This window comes from Aquarana catesbeiana, linkage group LG05 (assembly GCF_042186555.1).
Source record: "Aquarana catesbeiana isolate 2022-GZ linkage group LG05, ASM4218655v1, whole genome shotgun sequence".
Lineage (NCBI taxonomy): Eukaryota > Metazoa > Chordata > Amphibia > Anura > Ranidae > Aquarana > Aquarana catesbeiana.
The window spans coordinates 566,811,799-566,838,213 of record NC_133328.1 but is presented as its reverse complement, the minus strand read 5'-3'; the positions used below and the strand labels follow the sequence as shown (position 1 = coordinate 566,838,213).

Here is a 26,415-nt window from a genome sequence, read left to right as displayed (position 1 = left end):
AAAGGCAGATTTTTAATACTTTTACAGTTTGCCAGTAAATAATAAACTGACTCTAAACAATGTATTTGCCACCTACTATAAAGGTTAAATGTTTTAGCTTCTAATGCTCTGATAAAATATGTAACTTATGTTTTGCCTGCTTCTCTGTGTTTGATCTGAGGTCTGCCCGACCCCCCCGTCCTGTAAATGATTACGATTAACACATGTCCATACCTCCTACCTTTTTGAGATGGGAATGAGGGACACCTATCAGCAAAAGTATACAGGCATAGGACACACCCCTTGCCACGCCCCCTTAAAGGAGAATTGCACAAAAAAAGAAGATAGGTTAAACCAACAAGTGCTTTTTTTACCACTACTATTCCTTTATATTGGCTCTTGGAATTTACAAATGCAGCAATTTAGAAATCAGCTGAAAGGTTTAGCACTGGAAAACACTTTAAGATAGATAAAAAGTGCACTTTATATACATCTATATAGATCAGACCAAAATGAGGGACAAATTAGGAGGAATGAGGGACAAAGGGACATTGCTCCAAATCAGGGACAGTCCTTCGAAATCAGGGACAGTTGGAAGGTATGCATGTTCTGTAAATTATTACGATATAACTAAAGCCAAGAGGAAAAATGTAATAAATTGCAGCTTCCCTGATGTTGATATGGATGAATGGAAGGTCCGTCTCCTCCATTCATAGAGTGCTTTTCATTGTGGATACCTATAGTACGGCTTCTATGAATGCCAATCAGTGGTTCCTGCCCAATGATTTATCATCGGAGCGTGTGACAGGCGAGAGCTTTGTGTGTGCAAACATCTAAGGACTGTAAACTGCAATATATGACATTTTTGTACTTGGTTTAGTAATCTTTACCTCTATGCACCGTGATGCAGACATGGTTTGAAATTTGACCAGTTTAGCAGGGTGCGGCTGAATTTCGATGCATGTACAGGCGGGTTGTACAAAAGGCGATCTACTGATCGTCTTCTGTACAACCTGCCCTGTTGCAAAATTTCCACTTGATCAGAAACGCTGCCTATAGCCTGCAGCTTTTATCAGTGTATTTTAATGGTGGGGAGGTCTTCCAGCTGTCAGAATACAAAAGGTTCAGCGGGGAGGATTCATTCAATGTGGATGGGGGAATCAAGCCATTTTTTTTTCACACAACCCGTTGGTTGAACGAAAATAAAAAGAATCATCTGTGGGCTGCCTAATGCCGCGTACACACGAGCGGACTTTACGACAGACTTTGCCCGGCGGACATTTCGACGGACTTTCTGAATGAACGGACTTGCCTACACATAATCAACCAAAGTCCGTCGAATTCGTACATGATGACGTACGACCGGACTAAAATAAGGAAGTTCATCGCCAGTAGCCAATAGCTGCCCTAGAGTGGCTTTTTGTCTGTCGAACTAGCATACAGACGAGCGGACTTTTCGAACGGACTCGAGTCCGCCGGATAGATTTAAAACATGTTTCAAATCTAAGTCCGTCCAACTTTTGAGAAAACAAAATCCGCTGGAGCCCACACACGATCGAAGGGGGTGGTAACGTAGGCTCTCAGTGGCCCGCGCCAGCTGCCAGTCAAATAACCAAGACCCAGGAAGAGATAATAATCCAGGATAGTGTGATATAGTTTTATTAAAAGTCAAAACAAGGATTACATTTTTTAAACTTGCCACTCACATTTAAAGGTGCTATAGTCAGAACAAAACACAACCAGCCTGTTTGATTATCCTGCCCAAAGCTCGATCGCAGCTAACGAGCGAAATGCATCGAGGCTGCGCGTCCACCATACGTGACATCATTTTGGGTTTTTGATCTGGTTTGAACATTCTGCCATTTGGAACGCACACTGGCTAGGATCGAGTGGTGTGCAGGATAATCGAACAGGCTGGTTGTGTTGGTGCTGACTATAGCACCTTTAAATGTGAGAGGCAAATTTATATTTTTAATCCTTGTTTTGACTTTTAATAAAACGATATCACACTATCCTGGATTATTATCTCTCTCTGGGTCTCAGTTATTGATGTTTGAGGAGATCAGCTGGTGGTAGTTTCCCATATACCATTCTTAAAGTGGTTGTAAACCCACAAACAAAAGACAAAACAAAGGCATAATGATCTAGTATGCATATGAAATACTCACTTTGTTTACTGCCCCCAAATGCATAAACCTAGCCTTACACTTTGATCAGTAGTAAGTCCTTTGTTTGTTCTCCTGTCGGTAAAAGAGATACAAGAACTCTGGCTTCTATAGTCCACCTTGTTAGAACCATAATGCAAAACGAATCGCCTGTGAACTTTAGGAACAACACCATTTTTCCCCTCGCTGTACAGGGTGGTGTTTCTGTTCCTGCTCTTTGAATTATAAAACATAATTTAATTTTCCCAACTGGACAAGTCAGTTAATTTTACAGAAGCACTTACAGATGCAGCGAAGGAGAAACTGACTTTGATCATGGAGTGTTTATTCAGTAATGATCCTCTCTCTCTCCTGTTAGTTAGGGTTCATCAGTCATGACTGTAGAGTCTGCTGGGCTGCCATGAAAAACACAGAACAGCCTGACAGATTGTGAGATTGACATTACATGTGCACACAAAGATCTCATCACATCACTAATCAGTATAGGCGAATTCAACTCCAGAAGATTTACCCCCCTTCCTGACCAGACCATTTTTTTGCGATACGGCACTGCGTTACTTTAACTGATAAGTGCACAAGTCGTGCGACGCTGTACCCAAATAAAATGTATGTCCTTTTTTTCCCACAATTAGAGCTTTCTTTTGGTGTTATTTGATCACCTCTGCGGTTTTTATTTTTTGGGCTATAAACAAAAAAGAACAACAATTTTGAAAAAAAAAAAACCCAATCTTTTTTTACTTTCTGCTATAAAACATATCCAATAAAAAATGTAACAATTGCTCTGTACTAGATAGGATGTACACAATTGTGTCATCTCTTAACCAGCATTACAGTCCAGGAAATAGGTACTGACTCTGGATGATTCCTAAACAAAGATAGTGCCATCCTATTGCTTGCTTTGGTTGGCTGGGACTCAGTGACTTCACAGTTTGGAACAGTTTCCCCAAGGGGCTTTTTGGCAGCAAAAAATATGTATTGTGAAAAATGTATTTAATTAAAATCTTTTATTGTATCAAAAAGTAGATTCAAATTCACAATGAGTTTAAAATATGAGCTCTGGTTATTGACATATGAACAACATGACCATCATTCCAGGTAAAAATTGCACCGTGGACGCAGTTGTTTACATTACGTTACAACATCGCTATCCACATGAATACCCCAACGTGTTTCGACCCCTACAGCCACAGTCTTCTTCAGGGAGATTTTTATTCTGGAAAAATGTATCAAGAAAATTTCTTATTTAGAAAAACATTGAACATTTCATTTTATGCAAAACATGTCTCTATATATGTGGTGATATATTTACGGTTCGGAAGATGAAGAGGTGAAAATATATCCTAAAACCAGAGTTAATAAAGAAGAGATTGAATTTAGTGATTTAGTATTTCTTTTTTTTAAGGAAAATGTTTTTATGACAGAGAAGTCCATAAAAAAAGAAAGAAAGAAAATGGGGACTTTACATGAGGCATCTCAATGTGTATACTACTGCATAGAATATTAAATCTATCAGCATCGGTTTAGTGTCTCAATCTCATATTATGGGATTGCCTCATGTAAAGTCTAATTTTCTTTCTTTCTTTTTTTATGTAATACGTAGGGATGGAGGCATGTCACTGTTTTAACGTAGGTGTGACAGGGCAATTTTATCTTTATTTGACAGAGAGGTTCAATAGGGTCTATTCTCATAAAAATTCTACCTGTCAGCTTTTTTTTCTTTTTAGGTTTAATTGTACTTTAAGGCATTGTCAGGGGCAGCACAAAACGTGCGCCGTTTAGGAGATATTTATTGTATACTGCGCTGATGATGTAATCAATACATGCGCTCTGAAGGAACGGCCGCCCGCATCATTTCTTCAGAAGTCTGTCCTGTAACCGGTGGCTCCCACATGTCACGCGCCTCCAGCCAGTCACACAGCCGGAGATCGTGGCCCCAGAAGGAAGACAGGCGAAGATGGATGCGGCCTTCAGCGGGGACGATGCAGGTAAGTGTCATAAAATGTGATACTTTGCAGGGAAGAAAAAAAATGGAAAAAATAGGAAGAGTTTGCTTCCTCTTTAAGGGAATACATTATCATCAAAAATTAAAATTTTTTAAAAACCAAGTTTTTCAATCGATCCCTAAAATTACACTATAGCATTGAATGACACATATATACGGAGTCTGAGAGGCTGCACACCCCGATAACAAATATTTGTAAAGAAGAAAATTCCCCGTGGGGTTTTTTAGCAGCAAATATGAGTCAAAAAGGTTTCGTAAAATATGAGCTCTGGTATACACAATGCGAGACTATTGGATTGGAAAGGGGGGAAGGAGGTTAACAATACCATATAAATTAAGTAAAGTGTGTATTCAAAAATATCAGCCCACAATAATGAAATTATGGTTGTACTGTCCGGTGTTCAGGAAAAGCACCAATGCATTTCGACCTAAAGGTTACGGTCTTCCTCAGGGGGTTCTTATATTTGTATGGATACATCAAAAGACAGGTTTCAATAGTATATAATGTGATGTACATTCACAATCTTTTGTACATCTATTATATGTAAAAAACAGATAGTCACATCATATTTACCCTCTCCACCGAATGGGCTCGCTTATCCAGAGCTTTCCTATTATTAAAAAACACATACAGAAAGAACAGTCGATTTCTCCACTGATGGTTCTGGAGACTGCTAGGGAGCCGTCTTCACCTCCACCCCGAGGGGGGCAACCCCGGCCGTGGGGCTTACAAGTGGCCACAGATTTTTAGGCACCCCAAAAGGAGAATATTGATATGATGGATTAGAGAGGGAATAGTTGCAGTAAGAGAAGACAAGGAGCAGGCCTTTAAAAAAAAAAAAAAGAAAGAAAGAAATCTCAAACCATAATGTATGTGCTATAAAAACGCATTATTCCCCAAATGTATTATTTTAAAAAAAGTAAAAAGTGTTTTTTATTGTGGTCAATTCCCATTTATGCTCCGGTATAATCATTTATGCCCAGAGAGGTGGATCACTGAGTGTAATGTTATGTGATGTGTAGGTGTCATGAATGATTAATAAAATTAAATTAATAAAATTACAAATAGGTTATAATACTAAACTCAAAATTAAAAATTAAAAATATGTGCAAAGTATTTTGTTGAAAAAAAGAGAAAAAAAAAAAGAGTGTGAAGCATATAAAAGCCTATGTGAAAAGTAATGAAAGTGGGATGAGAATAAATTCTAGAATGTGATAATAGTGCGCGAAAAGTGTGATATACACTATGTTCTCAAACAAATGTCAGAAAACAAACCTGTTTAATAATGTGCAACTTAAGTGAGTTCAATAACAACATTAATGAATACCTGATTGATATATAAGAGTTGATAGAACACTGTGGCCCCTATGATAGGAGGCATCAGGTCTAGTTGTTTAAATCAAATGCATATAGAAGCAGGCTCTGAATGGGGAAGAGTGTAAGAAATGCTGAAAAAATATATTGAAAGAAATATATATAACAACAATGGTGCTAAATCAGAAGAAGAGGAGCCATCAGGCCGCTGGTCGCGGCCCTTCTGTGGCCACCTCAGCGTTCCAGACTCCTCTGTCGCCTCCAATGCAATCTGCGTGACTGGGGACAAGCCACATGCATACGCGGCCACGATACTCCCCGCACAGCATAGGAGACTGCACCGCGCACGCGCGTCACGTCATCCCCCAGTCCGACGGCGAACACAGAACGCCGCCGGCAGTGATGGAGCTCCCCATAGTGGTAGTTGGAAAAACTGCGGGTGCTACTAGGGAGGGGTGATGTGACTATGGCACATCTCCCTACCCTGCCGGGAAGCCATTGGACCCAAGGCAGGCCCCAAAGGAGGCAGAGGGAGGATGAAACCACAGGAGCCACGTGCATACGCAGCCATGATACTCCCCACACAGCGTAGGAGACTGCACCGTGCACGCGCGTCACGTCACGTCATCCCCCAGTTCGACGGCGAACACAGAACGCCGCTGGCAGTGATGGAGCTCCCCACAGTGGTAGTTAGAAAAACTGCGGGTGCTACTAGGGAGGGGTGATGTGACTATGGCACATCTCCCTACCCTGCCGGGAAGCCATCGGACCCAAGGCAGGCCCCAAAGGAGGCAGAGGGAGGATGAAACCACAGCAGTCCAGAATCTGGAGGTAAAGAAAAAGAAAAACATAAAGATACACCGTCAAATTGTATATATTCATACATTAATCTTCGGTCAAAGTGTGTCCAATAAAACAAAACCTTTCTTGGTATAATTATTGATTTGTTACTATCATATTTCTTAATTAGTTACAATAAATAAAATTAGGTAAATAATAGATAGAGGTACATTGTATGGAATCTAAATGGCAATCTGAGCATCAATAAGGACTGTACATACTGGGCCTAGATATTTTAACTCGTGTATCAGTATTGTCCAATTGTCTTTTGATAATAAAATTACATTATACTTTTTACGAAACCTTTTTGACTCATATTTGCTGCTAAAAAACCCCACTGGGAATTTTCCTAAAATTACACTTTACCAGAACTTGCTCTATTAAAGCTGGCCATTGATCTTTATCCTTGGTAACAAGAATTGTTTTATGTTGGGTCATTGTTATTCAAAACCTACGGTAGTCAAGTGGAAACCCACACTAGTTCCCACACTATGAAATTACTGATATTTGAAATGTCTATGTATTTTATGAGCATATGTTAGCTATTGAAGTGGTTGTAAACTCACCACTTTCACTTTAGCTCATTATAATCTTCATAGTACTGGCAGCTGATCACTGCTTGTGAAATTTTACTTACTCGTTCTGTTTCCTCATAATCCGTCCTGCAAACTGTAGTGACGTCAACGGCGCATGCGCAGTCTGTAGCTTCTTTAATGGCACACTATGTGTGCCGTTTCACTGACTTCAGCATGCTGGGTTATTTTTTTACATTGGGAACGGCACAGAGGAAGCCTCGCGATACTGTGCCCTCCTCCTCTCCTTTCTGTTTCTCTCCTTGTGACTGTATAAGACATCACACAGGGGGAGTGAACTATAGCAGCACACAGATGTTCACAGAAAGCAGCTGTTCTAGATAGAGGCTTGGTTTAAACGTGATCGCGCATTCACGAGATTTTGACATGAAGGAAAGGAAGGGCAGAAATGAGGTCCCCACCTGAGCCAGCAATCATTAGTAAAGATGGCGCGGCCGATACCAGGAAGAAGAAAAATTCTATAAAAGATAAAAAAGGTACTTCCAAACCTCGTTTTTGTCACTTTCTAAAGTGTAAGGCTTATCAATACATTGTTGGATGTTAATATGTAAAAAAAAAAGGAAAAAAGTCTGGGGTTTACTTCCTCTTTAACCACTACACATCCGCGCTATGGCCAAATGACGGCCACGGCGCAGACCTGAATTCCCGGGACGGCCTCCCCTGTGCATGCTCCCGAGTGCGCTGTGATCACCGAGTCACTGAGACTCGGCTGATCACCGATCCGAGTAAGGGGCCGGTCCCTTAACCCTAAGACAGCTGATGACAGCTGATCACATGATGTAAACAAAAGATCGGTAATCGTTTTTTTTTCTACTCACGCTGACAGCGTGAGTAGAAAATAAAGCCGATCACCGGCTTGGATATGAGGGAGATTGGTCCCCAAGTGGAAGAGGCACATCTGCCTCATCAGTGCCACCTAATAGTGCCATATAACAGTGCCCACAGTGCTACCTAACAGTGCCCACAGTGCCACCTAACAGTGCCACCTAACAGTGCCCACAAGTGCCACCTATCAATGCCAACAAGTGCCACCTATCAATGCCCACAAGTGCCACCTATCAATGCCCACCTGTAGTGCCAATCAGTGCCACCTGGCAGTGCTGCCCATCACTTCCACCCATCAGTGTCCATCAATGCCACCCATCAGTGCCCATCACTGCCGCCTATCAGTGCCCCTCACTGCCGCCTCATCAGCGTACATGAATGAAGGAGAAAAATGGCCCTTTTTAAATTGTTTAAAACAAAGTATAAAAAAATATAAAAAAAAATTTTTTCAAATTCAGGTTTTTACATTTTTTTAACAAAAAGTAAAAACTGCAGAGGTGATCAAATACCACCAAATGAAAGCTCTATTTGTGGTGAAAAAATGATAAAAATTTCATTTGGGTACAGTGTTGTATGACCGCGCAATTGTCATTCAAAATGCGTCAGCGCTGAAAGCTGAAAATTGGTCTGGATAGGAGGGGGGTTTAAGTGTCCAGTAAGCAAGTGGTTAAGAACCATAAAGCGTCGCTGTGTGCTCTGAAATCAGAAAGTGTGACTTTCTCACCCTAATTGTATTCTGTATATCTAAAGGCTGTTAGACTTCAGTACAGCTTTCATTTACCTACAATTATACTGAGCTGGCCATTTCCTTAAGTCTCTTCTCGAGTAAGCTGGATGTTAACTATATTCTTTTAGTGTTTCTTTGCCTGAAAACAATCTATATATTGTTTCACATGCGTATATTCCTAGTAGCTTCAAGTTAACCTATATCCAGACCAAAGTATCTACTAATGCTAAACAAGCAATAAAAGTATTTTAAAACAAGCCCTTATTCACCTCTGTAGCAACAAGCATCATGGAGAAACTCATCTTCAAAATTCACAACACAGGCACAGAAATCTTAGTATATTACTTTTACTATTACTTTTTATTGCAATAGATAACTGGTAGCCAGCCCTCTAATGTAAATGCACATTCAATGTTTCTAAGCTAGCAATCTGCCAGTCTGTACGCGCGTGCGTGCCTACGCAAGCACCAACATACAAGGTGTGTCTAAAAAATTTGGTGAATGGTATCAGAAAACAAACAAAACAGAAGATACAAACAAATGACATTAATTGGCCTTCAAAATAATCGCCATCCTTCACACACTTTTGGCAACATTCATAAAGCTTCTGGAAACTGCCAGCAAAGGCCTCTTTAGGAATCGATCGCAGTACAGCTGTCATACATTCTTGGATTTCTGCTGACATTGTCTTGACCTTGGACTTTTGCAGGCGACTCTTTTTGTGTCGTGGGGAAGACGGTGAATGCCATTTCATCGATTGCTGCTTGGATTCCGGATCAAACTGGTAGCACCAGGTCTCATCCCCTGTGACAATGGTTTGCAGAAAGGATGAATCCTGGTCACACATGGTAATGAAATCTCTGGAGGTTTCCATCCATTTTGCTTTCTGATCGTCTGTCAGCTTGTGCGGCACAAACCGGTAACAGATCTTCTGCTTACTCGATGGTGCGCACAGTGTCCTTGCTATTGCCCAAGTCCTCCACCATCAATCATAGAGTCAGTCACCGATCTTGTGCAAGCATTTCTTGCACTTGTTGCTCGATCATGTCTTGGGTTCTGCTTGTCGACAGTCGACCCAAACGTGGCTTATCCTAAGTCATTTCCTTCCCGTTGCGAAAGCTTTTGAACCAGTCGTAAACACATTTTCTGCTTATGGCTTCCATCCCATACCCGTACACTTACACCAACATTTCATGCATCTCCGTTGTCCCCAATTTGTAGCAGAACTTGATGTTCACTTGTTACTTTACTGCACTGTGATTCTACCTCTCACACTGACTATGTTCAACTGCCCGCAGTGGGTTACCCTGATGGTCATGTGTACTCCACGCTAGGTGGCGCTTCTTGATATGTCTCTGGTTAGCCATGTGCATGCGCGCGCACCTGTCCCATGTTGCTGTTGAGATATCGGACCATTCACCAAACTTTTTAGACTCACTTCGTATACTCGTGTGCAGCTGCACCCAGTATTTGAATCTATAGGTTGCTGTAAACAGAAGCTGTGGCTTCCAGATGGAAAAAAGTTAGACCCCCAGGCCTCCGTGTACATGGGGCCTAAAAACTGACCTGACTTTAGAGTTTTTGTGATCTTTAAGGAGATGTGAGAATCAGGGTTTGCGTGTTTTAAACCTCTTTAAAAACAGAACAAGGGACACATTGTACTAAATATGAGTTATGTCCCTTATGCTGATTTTTATATATTTGTAATGGCTCCTGCTTGTTATTGCACGTGAATCTTGTTGTTAAAGTTTAAGTTTAAATTTAAATTACAAACATAAAAATCAGCATAAGGGGCAGAGGAGCATACATTTAGTATGATGTGTCCCTTGTATCGATTCTTTTTGCTTTAGTAGAAATCTTCTTCTTTCCTAACCCCCTGTGTCTGCGGCTGTAATGTTCCGGTATGACAGAGAATCTCTGAGTGGGAGATTAATAGCCCTGCCCCCTCCATTCAGATATCCTACATCCAAGATCACCCCCCTTCCCTATTCTGGAATGAGAAAAAAAAGACTTGAAACCACATATTAAGGTGGATATTTGGGGCCTTCAGATTAGGAATTGCTGCAGTAATCAGCTTGCGGGAGTCGGTGTTTTGTTTGTGGGGGTTTGGAACCTTGACTGTAGCACAGCTTTAATGGCAATAGAATGGATCTCTCACTGTTATATACCCTACGTAATTTGGCAAATGTACCTTTAATTTAGTACTCTATAAAATGTTTAGATGAAAAGAAGCACGTATGTATTTGTTGATCTACTGTATTTAAATACTTTACTTGTAAATTAATTGATTTTGCGTGTGTATTTTATGGTAAAATCCATGATGTGCTTTTTAGCTTACTGTAAGATTGATTTTTTTTTTTAAAGTTAAAAGTATCTGTGACTTGAGCTTTCAGAGCATTTCATCAGCTATAGGACAATATGAGTAGAAAAAGCTAAAAATGGAATTATACTGCCACCTGCTGTTGGGAGAGGGCATAACACAACTGACTGAAAGCACTAGAGGTAATGTGTGTAGCTAGTTACCTAAAACCATTTGCAGGCGTTATCCACAAGTTTACAGACTTTCCTTCAAATCTTTTTCTGTTAATTTTTTTATTCAGAATTTCAAATTTTCAAATAACATAGAAAGAGTGGATATACAATTCAAAGTATTGACTATACACAGTAGGCTGAGACCGTACATACTGAGCCTAGGTAACATACACAATGACAAGAGATCAAAAGTCAATGATTACAGCATCAATATTGTACAGAATACTGTTCCTTGCATAACAGTAAGGAAGTAAGAGAGGAAGGGAAGAAAAAGACAAGTAAACTAATGCCTCGTACACACGATGAGATTATCGGATGGATCATTGTCTGTTTTTTGTTGCATGCTAGTCTTGTATCAAAAATGAAGAGGTACTAAAGTTACAAAAATTCTCATAAGACAGAATACAACTTGGGAAGTGATTTAATGTGTTGTATTGTATTGTAATGTATTTTCATTTCAGAGCATGCGTGGTCTTGATCTTGCATTTTTTTTAATGTACTGAATAAACAAAAACTGATCTGGTATTGTATGAGAAATATTTTTGTGCTTGTCCCATCGGATATTGAGGGATGAACTGTCATATTCGGTTTTTAAAAGCTGTGTACCAACCAACAATCAGATTATCATATAACCGCTCCGAAAATGATTTTTGTCATTTGATTTTCTGAATGCGTGTACTAAGGATAAGTTAGAGAGAATAGGGCAGGAGAGGGAAGGGTGGGGGCGATGTTCCCAGGGGGCCTAGGTCATGGTGGGGAAGCTGCTCTGGGAAAGAAAAAGTAGGCGTACGGCATTATGGATCAAGAGGCATGCTGTCAAAATCTGTGGGAAGGAACTTACAGTATCTATCCATGTCTGCCAGAATGTAGTACCTTTAAGGGCTCTTGCTTCAAAACATGGCTTCGGACACGCTTTGTGAGGCTGGGTTAACACTAGAGATCACAATGGCTCACAGCAGGAGTCCAGTGCATCTCCATTCACTGTTTCAGGTCCAATTTCCCCCCCCCCCCCGAATTTTGGTCTGAATTCGGATCTAAAATGGACCAAAAGACGCACAGGACTCCTGTGCAAGTCACACCAGAGCCGCTGCGGAGATGTGTGAACTGGCTCCATAGAGAGCCAGTCACAATCTCCTGCTATGCGAATTGGATGTGAGTAAACCCGCATCCAATTTGCAATAGTGTGAACCCAGCTTTAAAGCTCTCTGAATGCCAGTCAAAGCACCTGTTACTAAATAAAATTATTAGCTTACCACCTGTCACTTTAGTGGTGCTTCAAAGCCTCCATAGAAGTCTATGGCACAGCTTGCTTGAAGCATCTGAAACTTTTGAGAGGCTTTAATTTAGCTTCAGTTTGTTTTGGAGAAATTGCAGATATGAGATATCAACACGCATCATTGGAGCATCATCGAAGCACCACTAAAGCATAATCGAAGCATCAAAAAAGCATGTTGAAACAGTAGGTGCTTTAATGTGTGTTGAAGTCAAAGCAAGGTACTAGGTACAAGGTACTAGCACTAGGTATGTATGGTAGCATTCATTTTTTCATTGATTATAAATCAAAAATAATAACTTCAAGTAAACTGGAGGTTTTCCAGGCAGATGCCACTGTTTGTTTGAAGTTGGAGAAGCTAAAATTCTGCAGAGGTAATGTCTGGGGGATGCATATTTTGCTTTGGAAAGAGGGTTAAATACTTCCATCCAGAACTTGTGAACAATAGGGTAGTTCATCATACATGTAGGTGCGTTTCCCCATGCCTTGCAGTCCCTAAAGCAGGTGTTGGCAACCTAAATGTCCAGTCCGTCAGTGCATGTGATGAATTCACATACACCTGGCCCGCGGACATTTTAAGTAAGAGACGAACGATGCAGGGATCAGGAAGCTGAATGTGAACATGGGAGAGACCCACAGCAGCGCTGATAAGACAGCGGGGCTGCAGAGATTGCCGGAGCCTCGAAGGAGTGAACCTGCATGCTTCCTCAGGGTGAAACTGGCTTTGTATTAGTGAAGCACCTTAAAGTGAGGTAAACCTGTACTGTTATTATTACTATGTTAGGATTAATATTATCTTCATTTATTACCAGGTGAATACGGCCCTCCATGCATTCACATACATTAAATCAGACCCTTAAGTGGAAAAAGGTTGCTGACCCTTGCCTTAAAGCATTCTGAAGGATAGCTTGGTACAAATTTAGAGATATTTGCCGTGACCCAGTACCAATAGGAAAGGACTTTATATAAGGCCTCCAAAGTGACAACATTCATGGAGCAGGGATTAGTGGCCAGACAGATATCGGACCAATCTTCAGGGTCTACAGTGACACCATGTTCAGACTCCCACTTACTGCCATAGGGTGGAGGTTGAGGGAGAAGACTGGGAAGTATGGTAAGATACAGGGTTGGAATTTGACAGTGAGCATGGGGATCTTTCTCACAAATATGTTCAAATGTGGTCAGTTGATCCATGGACGAATAGGAGAATGAGGTGGTGAAAAATAAGTATTTAAGTTGAAGATAGCGAAAAAGTTATTTTGGGGGAAATCTAAAGCATTGACATAGCATAGCAAAGGGAAGAATACTGTGAGGGCCTGCTAGCTGATGTAATATAGTTAGTTTGATAACAGCCAAAAAGCAGAAGTAGCCAGAAAAGGTAAGGGCTGGGTAAAATGAGGGGTTCCAGATTAAAAATAAATTAAGGAAGTGAGGCAAGAGGAGATCCATCCTATGTTTAAATAAGTCCCAAAGGAAAAGGGAGTGTAAAGTAATAGGGATTGTTTACTAAATTTACGATCCTTTGGGACAAACGAGAGGAGACTTGTGATTGCTAATGGATCGCACTCTGTTGCTTCCAGGCTCACCCACTGAGGTGTTTTTGTTGTCACATATGTAGTTTGGTCAACTGGGTCATCTGTGTGGCATGGTAATACTTTATCAAATGGAGAAGCCCCAGGCCTCCGCAAATTTTGGGCAAAAAGGTGGTGGCTCTAGGAAGTCTCAGACACACTCACTGGCCACTTTATTAGGTGCACCTGTTCAACTGCTTGGTAACAAAAATTGCTCATCACATGGCACATGGCAGCAATTCAGTGCATTTAGGCATCTAGACGTGGTGAAAGAAAACTTGCCGAAGTTCAAACCGAGCATCAGATTGGGGAAGAAAGGGAATTTAAGTGACTTTGAACATGGAATGGTTGTTGGTGCCAGACGAGCTTGTCTGAGTATTTCAAAAACTGCTGATCTACTGGGATTTTCACGCACAACCATCTCTAGGGTTTACAGAGAATCGTCAGAAAAAGAGAAAATATCCAGTGAGCGGCAGTTGTGTGGACGAAAAAATGCCTTCTTGATGTCAGAGGAGAATGGGCAGAGATGATAGAAAGGCAACAGTATCTCAAATAACCACTCGTTACAACCAAGGTATGCAGAATATCATCTCTGAATGCACAACACATCAAATCTTGAAGCAGATGGGCTACAGCAAAAGAAGACCACACCGGGTGCCACTCCTGTCAGCTAAGAACAGGCATCTGAGGCTACAATTCACACAGGCTCACCCAAATTGGACAACAGAAGATTGGAAAAACCTTGCCTGGTCTGATGAGCCTCTATTTCAGCTGTGACATTCAGATAGTAGGGTCAGAATTTGGCATAAACTACATGAAAACATGGATCCATCCTGCCTTCTATCAACAGTTCAGACTGGTGGTGGTGTAATGGTGTGGGGGATATTTTCTTGGTACACTTTGGGCCCCTTAGTACCAATTGAGCATTGTGTAATCGCCATGGCCTACCTGAGTATTGTTGCTGACCATGTCCATCCCTTTATGACTACAGTGTACCCATCTTCTGATGGCTACTTCCAGCAGGATAATACACCATGTCACAAAGCTCAGATCATTTCACCACTAGTTTCTTGAACATGACAATGAGGTCACCGTACTCCAATGGCCTCCACAGTCACCAGATCTCAATCTAATAAAGCACCTTTGAGATGTGGCGGAACGGGAGATTCGTATCATGGATGTGCAGCCATCAAATCTGCAGCAATTGCATGATGCCATCATGTCAATATGGACCAAAATCTATGAGGAATGTTTCCAACACCTTGTTGAATCTATGATTAGCGACTTATAGTTGGTCTGTGATAGGGTGGCACTATCAGACACTATCTGGGAGGGTCACCAACTGATACGGACGTTGCTAGTGGCACTAATACAGCGATCAGTTATAATACTGTACACTGATACTGTACTAATGACATTGGCTGGGAAGGAGTTAACATCTAGGGCAATCAAGGGGTTAACTGTGTGCCTAACAATGTGCAATGTGTGTAATGTGTGCTGCTTTTACTTTACTATCTGGCTGTTTTTTTTTTCTGTGCGTGATGGCTGACTTCAGCCAGATTCTTTGGCTGAAATCAACTGACAAACTAATGCTTTGTCCAATCACAGCACAGGTCGGCAGAGGGCGCATGCGGGCACATGCATGCTGCCAAACCTGGAAGAATCGGCCGATGTACAGGTACATTATTGTGCCTGCACCTGCTGCCTACTTGCGGTATATTTACTGTGAGCGGTCGGCAGGTGGTTTATCATACAGACCCCAATGAAAACTAAAAATTGTACCTAGAGATGCATACAGAGAGATTGGCTCACCTACTGAGTAGGGCAGCTTATCACCCACATCTTGCTGTATTGCAGCAGACTACTCCACTCTCTTTTTTCTATAGTTTCAACATGCAATTAAAAAATTTCAATTTCAATAATTTTGTTTTTCCAGAATTACCTCTTCTGTGATCCAGTAATGTCATCACTGAGTGTTTCTTCTGGTCTTTGCTCCGAGGTTAGTGGGAAAGGCCTGGTAGGTTCCGGTAAATGTTACAGTATTCCATCTCAGATCCTTTTCAAAAGCATATAATAAGAGAACACATCCTTGATATCTCTTTAAACATGCATGCTCCTCCCTGCTGGCCACTGGGTGCTGAAGAGCTTAGTTGTGCAATCTGCTGATACCTTGCTTGATCCTGCACACCTAAAAGGATGCCTGGTATGTGTTCTTTCATATAATGCTTGGGAACAAAGTGACTGATAGAAGAGAAAGCTAATAGCTGAGAAACAGGCTAGCAGCAGTATGGATTATGGGGAGAAGGGCTTGATGAAAGACCAAACTCATTTAGGTAGGAAATCAAGATAGCTGCTGCAACCTCAATGAGTTATATTGTGAAGATGCAAGTTTGCAGGAATTGAGGGTAATCAGTTTTAACACATGAGAGGATTTGCTGCAAGTGTGGGAATAATGTAAGGCTGGAGTTCATCTTTAGATCAAAAAAACTTTTTTTTTTTCATCATTTGTTGCATCTCAGTGTTGTCAATCTTTACAGTCACTTTGTGTCCACAAGCTCCCTAGCGATAGTTGTATAGCATTTCTCAGAAAGGGGTTCCCTATTGTGACAACAATGGATCATGCCTGCATAATGTACAAAACTGTCACATGTAGTCTCCATCAGAAGCCAGCATCACGAAGCAACAATGCAGGAACACTACTGAAGATGACACTAAGGAAGTATGAAAGAAATAAGCCAAACTACTGTAACTACTGGAATCCTGTTTAAAAAAATATGTTTTCTTCACTGGTTTGAGCAAGTACCTAGGTAAGAAAAACACAGGCTACTACTTGCAGAAGCCCCGAAGACCGCAGGTTGGACATCAGGACTTTTGACAGAACACTTGGATAAATATACAACAAAGTTTATTCTGTTTGCTGCGGTTAACACAAGATTGTCATTGAATATACAGTAGTGTATCAATAAACAACTCTGTTTCTTCTTTGTCCCTGTAACTTGGTCTAAATGAAGAAAAAGCCAGGTATACCATTTTGGTTTTTTTTAATGGAAAATCTTTCAATAAAAAAATAAGTTAAAAAAACAAACACAAAAACACATATTTAAAATACAAATATTTACAGTACTAAAACAATATGACAAAAGGCTAAAGTAGCCCTTGCTAACTGGTATGTTCTTCTCTTATTATTTGGGAACAGAAAATAGGGAACAAAAGTGGATCTGAATCAGATCATAATAAATTGCAGGTTAAAGTGGTTCTAAAGCCTCAAGGTTTTTTACTTTAATGTATTCTACTTACCTGTGCCCCATCGCAATCTAGCGCTGTGCACGAGAGCTGTGGCTCTCATAGCTTTGTCCCTCCTCCCCGGGCAGATCAATAACAGCGGGAGCCATTGTCTCCTGCTCCTGTCAAACACCCATGGGAATCAGCTTCCTATTGGGGGCACCAGAGAAGAAGGAGGAGCCAGGAGCAACAGCAGGGGACCCAAGAAGAGGATTGGGGCCACTCTGTGCAATTCTATTGTACAGAGCAGGTAAGTATAGACATGTTTGTTATTTAAAAAAAAAATCCTTTACAACCACTTTAAGCGTTCCCAGGTCTCAGTACCATCTTTCCTCTTAAATACACTAAAGCCTCACCCGCACATCAGAGCATAGGAGAGAGACTAAAACCTGGTACACACAGGCTGAATATCGGCTAGTTTAACAGACTGGCTGACATTGGGCTGTGTGTACACCAGCCTATCTGACAGAAGTCGTCGATCTGTCGAATGGCATGCTGGAAAACCAGCATTCGATCAGCGCTGGCAGCCAATGGCAGTCAGTGCTGACCGGTGTGTTCTGGCGGGGGGAGCTGTCAGAACACAATAGCTCAGCCGACAAAAAAAAAATTATATTGTGTACCAGGCTTAAAGGTTACCTTGAGTGAAAACTGAATAATAAAACAAATCCAGAGATATAGGCAGCTGCTGTTATATTTTGGACTTAATTTTTTTATTGATCAAATTTAAACTAATTCCCGCTTCAACTTTCCTATGAGCCCTTTTATGGTAGCCTCACTGACCAATAGTAGGGCTCAGGAGAATGAGGGGACAGGGCCAAGATCAACTTTTACAAGAAAAATAGAAATTTGCATATATCCTTATCTGCTGATATTTCCAATCGTCTTGATGTGCAGTTTCCACTACTGGTAACCTTTACCTGTGCATTTTTTAATCATATATACAATCTTGATTGCCTAGATTTACTTTAAATTAAATTTCATCATAAAGATATGAACCACTTTTCCAAAGTAATTCTTCAAAAATCAGTTTTGTTGTGATACGGAAGTTTTATAATACTGAAAGGTAAAGTTTTTCTTATGAAAAACAAACTCCAGAGTAAAAGCCAAAAAAAAAATATCTATATTCATGGCAGAGTTATTTCGATCTGTGAATGTGATTGTAGCAATTCTGTGTAAATTTCTGAAATTAGGAAGGCTGGTAATTTAAATCTGGTGTGATCTGCTACACCAGATATCCAGAACAATTTGATGTCTTTGGTCACCTTACATTATAGAAATACTGTTACTTTACACATTCATGGCAAACTGACATTGTCTCTGTATAGCTCATCCACACAGCAAGGCATATCCAATGATCCATACTTCTTTGTCGGATCTCAACTACATAAGTCCATCCTGGTTAAGCTTTAGTGTCAGAGCTTAGTTAAGTGGACAGTGTCAGTGCACCCCCACGTGACAGTGTTGAGGCCTTGTGACTAACTGCTCGGACTCGAAAACTGTCACATTTGGGAGGTAATTTTATTTTCTCTGGAAGTCTACTTGGGATACTGCAATGGAGCAGGTAGGCTGCAACGATCAAATCATTAGGTGGGCAATCAGGAAACACTTTCACTGCCTTGAATGAGCAAAACGGAAGGGTGTCTGTGAGGTCATTGGGCGCTATGATGTGTCTGTGTCCCCCTCCAACACTAACACACTGAGGAAAGATAGATATACCAAAGTAAGACTTCGCTGAAACCAACCCGGTGCTTTAGGAATGTTTTTAACAATGTGTGGCCACAGCCAGTGCTGCTCTGGCCATGCCACTGACGCATTTTGCCCCCACGCACCGGGGCTTAGTCAAGAAGGCGAGACAAAAGGCCGGTGGGTGGGGTGAAATGCATAAGAGGTCATTGTTACATACATTCCTAGAGCACCGGGTTGGTTTGAGTGACATCTTACTTGTATCCAGTGGCGGCCCGTCCATATAGGGGGCGCACACGCCCTTTAAAAAAAAAGTTCCTTAAGTGCACTGTGTTCGAACGCTGGACACAGTGCTCTATGGGAAGCGCCACGTTTATGCAATCACGAGATTGCAGACGCAGCGCTTCATTTGCAGGCTTTTGTCCTGACTTGCGGTGCTTTCCGAAGAGCCGAGTAGCTTCTGCCCAGCGCTCGTAGTATCTATTACTACGGCCAGGTGGTTTAATTGACATCTGAGTTCGATGTCACTTCCTGTTTTCTCTCTCCCATTGTGCCCGGGAGAGAGAAAACCGGAAGTATGAGGAGCGGACTCCTCCATCACCGCTGCCAGTGGAAGGAGACACCGAGGACAACACAGCAAGGTAAGTACCGCTGTGCTCCTGCGGAGAACGGGGGGTGGGGCTTGATGTGACACAGGGTGCATTTGGTGGGACACAAGCAGGCTGCATGTGGTGGCACACAGGCAGGCTGCATTTGGTGGGACACAGGCAGGCTGCATTTTGTGGGACACAGGCAGTCTGCATTTGGTGGGACACAGGCTGCATTTGGTGGGACACAGGCTGCATTTGATGGGACACAGGCTGCATTTGATGGGACATAGGCTGCATTTTGTGTGACACAGACTGCATGTAAGGAGGGACTCCGCTGGGGGCACCTGATGTAAGGACGGACTCCGCTGGGGACACCTGATGGCATCTGGTGGCAGGCGACGTGGCTAGTTACACGCTCAGGGCTCCCACTGATTCTGCATTATGGTGAGTTGAATGATTTCATTTTATATTACAATGTAATAATAGAAATAGTGCGCTTCAATCATCCTGACACCATAACAACCATGGTGCCGGGATGATTGAAGTGCTAACACCATCTGCTGATTGTTAAACTTTCTAGAATACACATATTTCTATTGTTGTGTAGGATCTGGGCCTGCTGTTCCTCTCCCTCTCCCTCCATCCTTCGTTCATCTCAGACGCTAACCACACCACCTTAGAGCCACGCCCACTATTTAACTGAAACCACGCCCATTTTCACCAAGTTTGAGGGGTCAAAAAGGAAGGGTGGGATCTGGCACCCCCTCATCCTAAAACTTCGCCAGCCAATAATGCTTGTATCTACACATCAGGATCAGTGAACAGATGCCAGATGCTTCCATACTCTGAACACGGGCAGAGAAACTTTTATCCACCAGCTTTGATCAGCACTACAAGCTTTATGTGACCATACTGAGGAAAGGGTTACATATCTCTTTAGAGGCAAAGGTGGTCCTATAAAGGTTATTTCTTTATATAGAAAGGAGATTGTTTCACTGAAAAGAGCACTGTGGTTGTTTTCTGTAGTAGTTTACATGTAAACACTATTTTGCTGAATTCAGCTTTAGCCCTGGGTCACACTGATGCGATGCGAAAAAAGGAACAAATTCTGGGTGTTTCCCGCACCGCATTGCAAGCACATGGCGTCCATGCAATCTGCTGCAGGTGTCAATGTTAAATTAACAACACCTCCAAACAGCTCGCAAAACGCAGTGTGAGTGTCAGAAAACCCCCCTGCAATGTGCTTCAGGTGCGGAAAAAAAGGGTCCTGCACCATTTTTGGTGCGGATGCAATGCGGTGTCTGCAACGCACAAGTGTGAACCCAGGCTGAACAAAACACTGAACAAACAAATTCAAATTATAGAAAAATATATCTCCTACAATACAAAACATAACATTTACAAAATGGTCAAAACACATCACCAGATGGTAAACAACTGCATTCTCATATCAGAAATCTTTCGTCAATTAGAGTTTTGGATGCCAGGTTCTTCTGCCCTGCAACTCCACGGATGTGCCGAAAACACTAAAAAATACAAAATTCTCAAAGTCAATAGGAAAGCAAAGGAATTTCAAATAATAGTTCTATAAATCTATAAATATAACCTGTGAAGATATGCATTCCAGTTTTTGAATTTAGGAGGGTGGCTAACCTGCAAATTAACACTCCTAAATCAGACGCTCGAGATAATGTGTTCCCTGTTCCCAGGCAGGGAGTCAGGAGTCATCATCCTGTATTTGTGGCCACGACATGTTGAGCACGAGAGGCACAAAGACAGAGGACCTACACTATATGGTCAAACGTTTGTGGAAACCTGACTATCAAACCTACCTAAGTGGTAGACATGGTCCGAACCCCCACTCCTGTTTGATTCGCAGAAGAACTCCTGAATAGGGGAAATGTTCTAACCCGAACGGTGAACTTCACTGAAGTCTATGGGACCTGAACAGGAAAAATCAAAAGTGCCCATTTTGAAGGCTTATAGGCAAATAATTGGCAATAAAAGGGGGTCTGGGTAATGCCCTGGGGGACATGTATCAATGCAATTTTTTTTAAAACAATAGTTTTTTCAGGAGCAGTGATTTGAATGATGCTCAAAGTGCAACAATAAAAATGAAAAGTTCCTTTAAATATAGTGCCTGGGGGGTCCCCTTAGTCTGCCTGTAAAGTGGCGCATCTGTAGCATACATAGAACATGCTGCAGCAAAACTGACATTTCTAAAGAAAAACAAAACAAGTCAAATCCCATTTAAAATGACTCACGATTACAATTGCCGGCACCCAGCAGAGCCCCCCATCCCAAAGCACCCACCCCCCCATGTTGAGGGCACGTGGCCTGGTATGTTTCAGGAACGGGGGCGCTCGCTCATCTCCCCCCTTTCGTAACCTGCCAGGCTGCATGCTCAGGTAAGAGTCTGGTATGGATTTTGGGGGGCCAAAGCCGTTCTTTTTTAAAATACCAGACCCAAAGGGCCTGATATGGACTGGGGGGGCCCACACGCTGTTTTGTTTTTTTTAACCGGCGCTTTTTTTTTTAGCAGCTGTCAGTGGGGAAACCCGCGGGGCAGGGCGAACACCCGGCGGGGCGAACACACTGCAAATTTGTGTGTTCAGCGAACAGCCAAACAGGCAAATGTTTGGCCTGAACCCATGCTCGGGCTGAACCGTTTCCCCAACACTACTAAGTAGTTACAAATATTTTGAAACCCCTACAAAATTCCAGAGTTCAGGTGTTCCCAATGAGGGTACTATTAAAGTTACAACATGTAAAGACATTTTAGACAATGTCAACCTTGTAGCAATCGTTTGAAAGAAGGCCTTTTCTGTTCCTGCCCTTCTGTGCCCCTGTGCACAAAGCCAGCTCTATAAAGACATGGCGGTTGATTTACTAAAACTGGAGAGTGCAAAATCTGGTACAGCTCTGCATGGTAGCCAAGCAGTTTCTAACTCCAGCTTGTTCAATTAGGCTTTCACAAAAAATTTGGAACCTGTTTTTCTGAAATTTAATTTGGGTTATGTTCTGTGGTCAATTTAGAGACATGATGTGCTTACAAGAGTATTTCTGTTAGTGCAAATATACACATATATACAGTACATAGGCTGTGCAGTCTGATAAAAGCAGGCTGTGCTTACTCTATCTGTGAAAATACAAAAAAATAAACTGAATACTAACACACAGAATGACTTACCTCTTGCTGCAGGTAAGTGATGACTGCAGCCAGAACAAAGTTTTGTGACATTATATCAACAATGCAGAAAAACAAAGTATCAAAGATGAGCAGCGTTGATTCATGACCGTAGAAGAGAACATCACTGAAGGAATGATTTTCATCTGTAGGGACAGGAGACAAATTATTCCTTAATTACAGAAAGGAAAGGTATATACATAGTTACATAGTAGGTGAGGTTGAAAAAAGATACAAGTCCATCAAGTCCAACCTATGTGTGTGATTATATGTCAGCATTGTATATCCCTGTATGTTGCGGTCGTTCAGGTGCTTATCTAATAGTTTTTTGATACTATCGATGCCCCCCGCTGAGACCACCACCTGTGGAAAGGAATTGCACATCCTTTCCGCTCTTACAGTAAAGAACCCTCTACGTAGTTTAAGGTTAAACCTCTTTTCTTCTAATTTTAGTGAGTGGCCACGTGTCTTATTAAACTCCCTTCCGCGGAAAAGTTTTATCCCTATTGTGGGGTCACCAGTATGGTATTTGTAAATTGAAATCATATCCCCTCTCAAGCGTCTCTTCTCCAGAGAGAATAAGTTCAGTGCTCTAAACCTTTCCTCATAACTAATATCCTCCAGACCCTTTATTAGTTTTGTTGTCTTTCTTTGTACTCGCTCCATTTCCAGTACATTCTTCCTGAGGACTGGTGCCCAGAACTGGACATACTCCAGGTGCGGTCGGACCAGAGCCTTGTAGAGTGGGAGAATTATTGCTTTATCACTGGAGTTGATCCCCTTTTTAATGCATGCCAATATTCTGTTTGCTTTGTTAGCAGCAGCTTGGCATTGCATGCTATTGCTGAGCCTATCATCTACTAGGACCCCCAGGTCCTTTTCCATCCTAGATTCCCCCAGAGGTTCTCCCCCCAGTGTATAAATTGCATTTATATTTTTGCCACCTAAATGCATTATTTTACATTTTTCTACATTAAACCTCATTCACTATGTAGTTGCCCACCCCATTAATTTGTTCAGATCTTCTTGCAAGGTTTCCACATTCTGCAAAGAAGTTATTGCCCTGCTTAGCTTAGTGTCGTCTGCAAATACAGAGATTGAACTGTTTACCCCATCCTCCAGGTCATTTATGAACAAATTAATACAACACTGAGACAGGTTTATGCTGTAAGAGGAAATCCTCTAAACTCCACCTGTATTTAAAATGGCTCAATTACTTTTTTGACTGCAAAAAAGTAAAGGTAGGGAAAACAAAATTGCAACATCAAAGTATAATATTTGTTTTATTTAACAAATGTGACCTGTGTGTTCCATATTCCCCCTCCTTATTAGAACCCAAAGAGAACCCAAAGAGAATAAGTCCAGTTAGAGAAGGGAGCAGACTGACGGCATCCACTGAGACCAGTGCTTTGTATTATAGTGGACTTGCCGGCTGAACCGAACCAGTAAAATACCCAAAAGACCCATGATTCCATCTTTTTGGAACACATAGTTGGGAAAGAGATCCCCAACTAGTGTTCAGTGCCACAAGGGAGAGGATTGGCTGCAGTTTCTGACAGCAGTGTTTGAGTATGACAGTGGGAAATGCAACCAAGCACAGCTCGTACATGGCATGGACTCTCACCCAGTACAAATCAAGTCCTCTGGGAGGTGAGGGGGTACAGAAGTTAATACGCTTTATCGCTAAATGAAGAAAGTGATTATCAAAGCTCTGTATCATTGCAGGTGAATAATACTTCTACATAGCTGCAACAGGAGGAGGGGGGGTGAATACACCTATGGGGTAAAGGAGAAAAGCATCACCCTTACTATTTCCCTGTGCTATTCTTGTGTTATGAATTGTAGAAAACTTGGACAAAACTGTTTCCTAAGGGATGTTGAATAAGATTTGTGTAAATGAAAGATACAATACCATTATAGAAGATACTTCTGTCCATTGGCTCCATGAACTCCATGCTAAGCACTCGTTCCAGAAGCAGTTTGTCTTTCACAAAGTAATCCATGTCTTTAAAGGCCTACAACAAGAGCAATAAAAAAAAAACTTATACAGGTTCCATCATGACATGCACAGGAGGGTAACTGCATAAGGGTGAGACAGAGGCTTCCAAACTCATTTGTTTAGAGGGCAAAATAATTACTATCCCCTCCTTTTTATTTATTAGCTATCGTCTCAGTTTACAGCAAAAGGTAAAGATTTTGTTTTTCTTATTCCATTATCGGTTATTTGTGTCATGGAACCAAATTCCAGGGTAAAGCTCCTTTGGCGATCCTGTGTGGTCACAAAGACTGCCCTTGAGCAACTGTATTATATGAAAACAGTTATGCCCCTGCTGGCTGGATGGTTTCAGCTGCCTTGCCAAGTGTGTTTTCCTATCATAGGTGTCACTAGTTACTGGGACAAGGTCGTCCAGTGCCCAAGGCAAGGATCCAGAAATGTGCCCCCTCCCCCACTGTTACTACATGCTGTAGAATGGAATGCACCACCCTGAATCTATTCTTTGCCACCTTGCTTCACCGCGCCTGCGCCAGCTTCACCTCCTGCCCACCCCTAGTCCCGGCTCTGGCCCTAGTTTAAGCACTCTTTCTAGCTCCATAGGGCAGTGGTTCTCAACCTCAGTCCTCTAAAAGACATGCTGGTAGGTTAATCGGATCCTGTCTAAATTGGCCCTAGTATGTATGAATGTGAGTTAGGGGCCTTAGGTTGTAAGCTCCTTGAGGGCAGGGACTGATGTGAATGTACACTGTATATGTAAAGCGCTGCGTAAATTGACGCAATACAGTATATGACTGAAATATATAAGTACTTGAAATAAATAAAAATAAAATAAAATAAGTACCCACAACAGGCCATGTTTTGGGAATTTCTCTTAGATAAAATAGCTGTCCAAAATACCAAGGTATTAACTCTGATTAAAAGCACCTGTAAACATGGCCTGTTAGGGGTACTTGAGGACTGAGGTTGAGAACCACTGCCATAGAAGACTGACCACAAAAAGACCAAGCGGTCCATTTAAAAAAAATGCACTTCAAGACTTTCATGTGACAGGTGATGAATTCTGGGTGAAATATAAGGGAGTTATGGGTTAAAGAAATAACTCCAGTTTTGTTACTTATCGAGAAGCCACAGAACACAGAACTGCAATTTCTAAAACGATTTATAGCATTGTTTTTATTGGAGTTTCATTTAAAGTGTGCACCAGAACAATGTGACCTTTGGTTACACCTTTGTGTGCACACAGCATACATTTAAAGTGGCAGTAAACTTCCTACATTAAATTTTACCTATAGGTAAGCCTATAGTAACACTTACCTATAGGTACTGTAAAATTCTCCTAAACGTGTACCATTTAGGAGATATTTAGTCTACATGCAGCCAGAGACCTCACTGGCGCATGCGCTCTGAAGGAATGTGTGCCGTTCCTTTAGAACCCTGTCTGTGAACAACGGCTCCCACGTGCATGCGTGGGAGTGACGTCATCACAGCTCCAGCTAGTCACAGAGCCGGAGTCAATGAACCCCAAAGCAGGACGGGTGAAGGTGAAAGCGGCCTCCAGCAATGACATCGCCGGAGTGCTTCTTTTTCAAGTAAGTTTCACATAATTTGCTAGTATGCAATGCATACTAGCACATTATGGCTTTACCTTGCAGGTAAGAAAGAAAATAAAAAACTCCTGCGGTTTACAACCACTTTAACATTGAAAATGACAGCAGATTTGTAACACAGACACAGGACTGGGCTAGCAGTAATATCCCAGTTTCCATTCCCTGTAAGGCACACGACAGCCAGGCATACGGTAGTCCACAGTCACTCAACTCAAGAAACAGGCAGTGCATTTCTTTTTGCAGTTTAT

General features: G+C 41.8%; 1 protein-coding gene across 2 annotated transcripts in view; it reads right to left on the bottom strand.

Moving 5' to 3' along the window:
- Nucleotides 1-16,846: 16,846 nt before the first annotated feature.
- Nucleotides 16,847-26,415, bottom strand: part of TMEM67 (transmembrane protein 67) — a 124,742-nt gene continuing 115,173 nt past the window's right edge. For both annotated transcript variants that reach the window (XM_073631963.1, XM_073631962.1), the window contains 3 exons: nt 24,477-24,579; nt 22,568-22,710; nt 16,847-20,903 (listed from right to left, as the gene is read on the bottom strand). In XM_073631963.1, the coding sequence (XP_073488064.1) occupies nt 20,823-20,903; nt 22,568-22,710; nt 24,477-24,579 (327 nt within the window). In that variant the 3' untranslated portion in view covers nt 16,847-20,822. The remainder of the gene's footprint in view (nt 20,904-22,567; nt 22,711-24,476; nt 24,580-26,415) is intronic.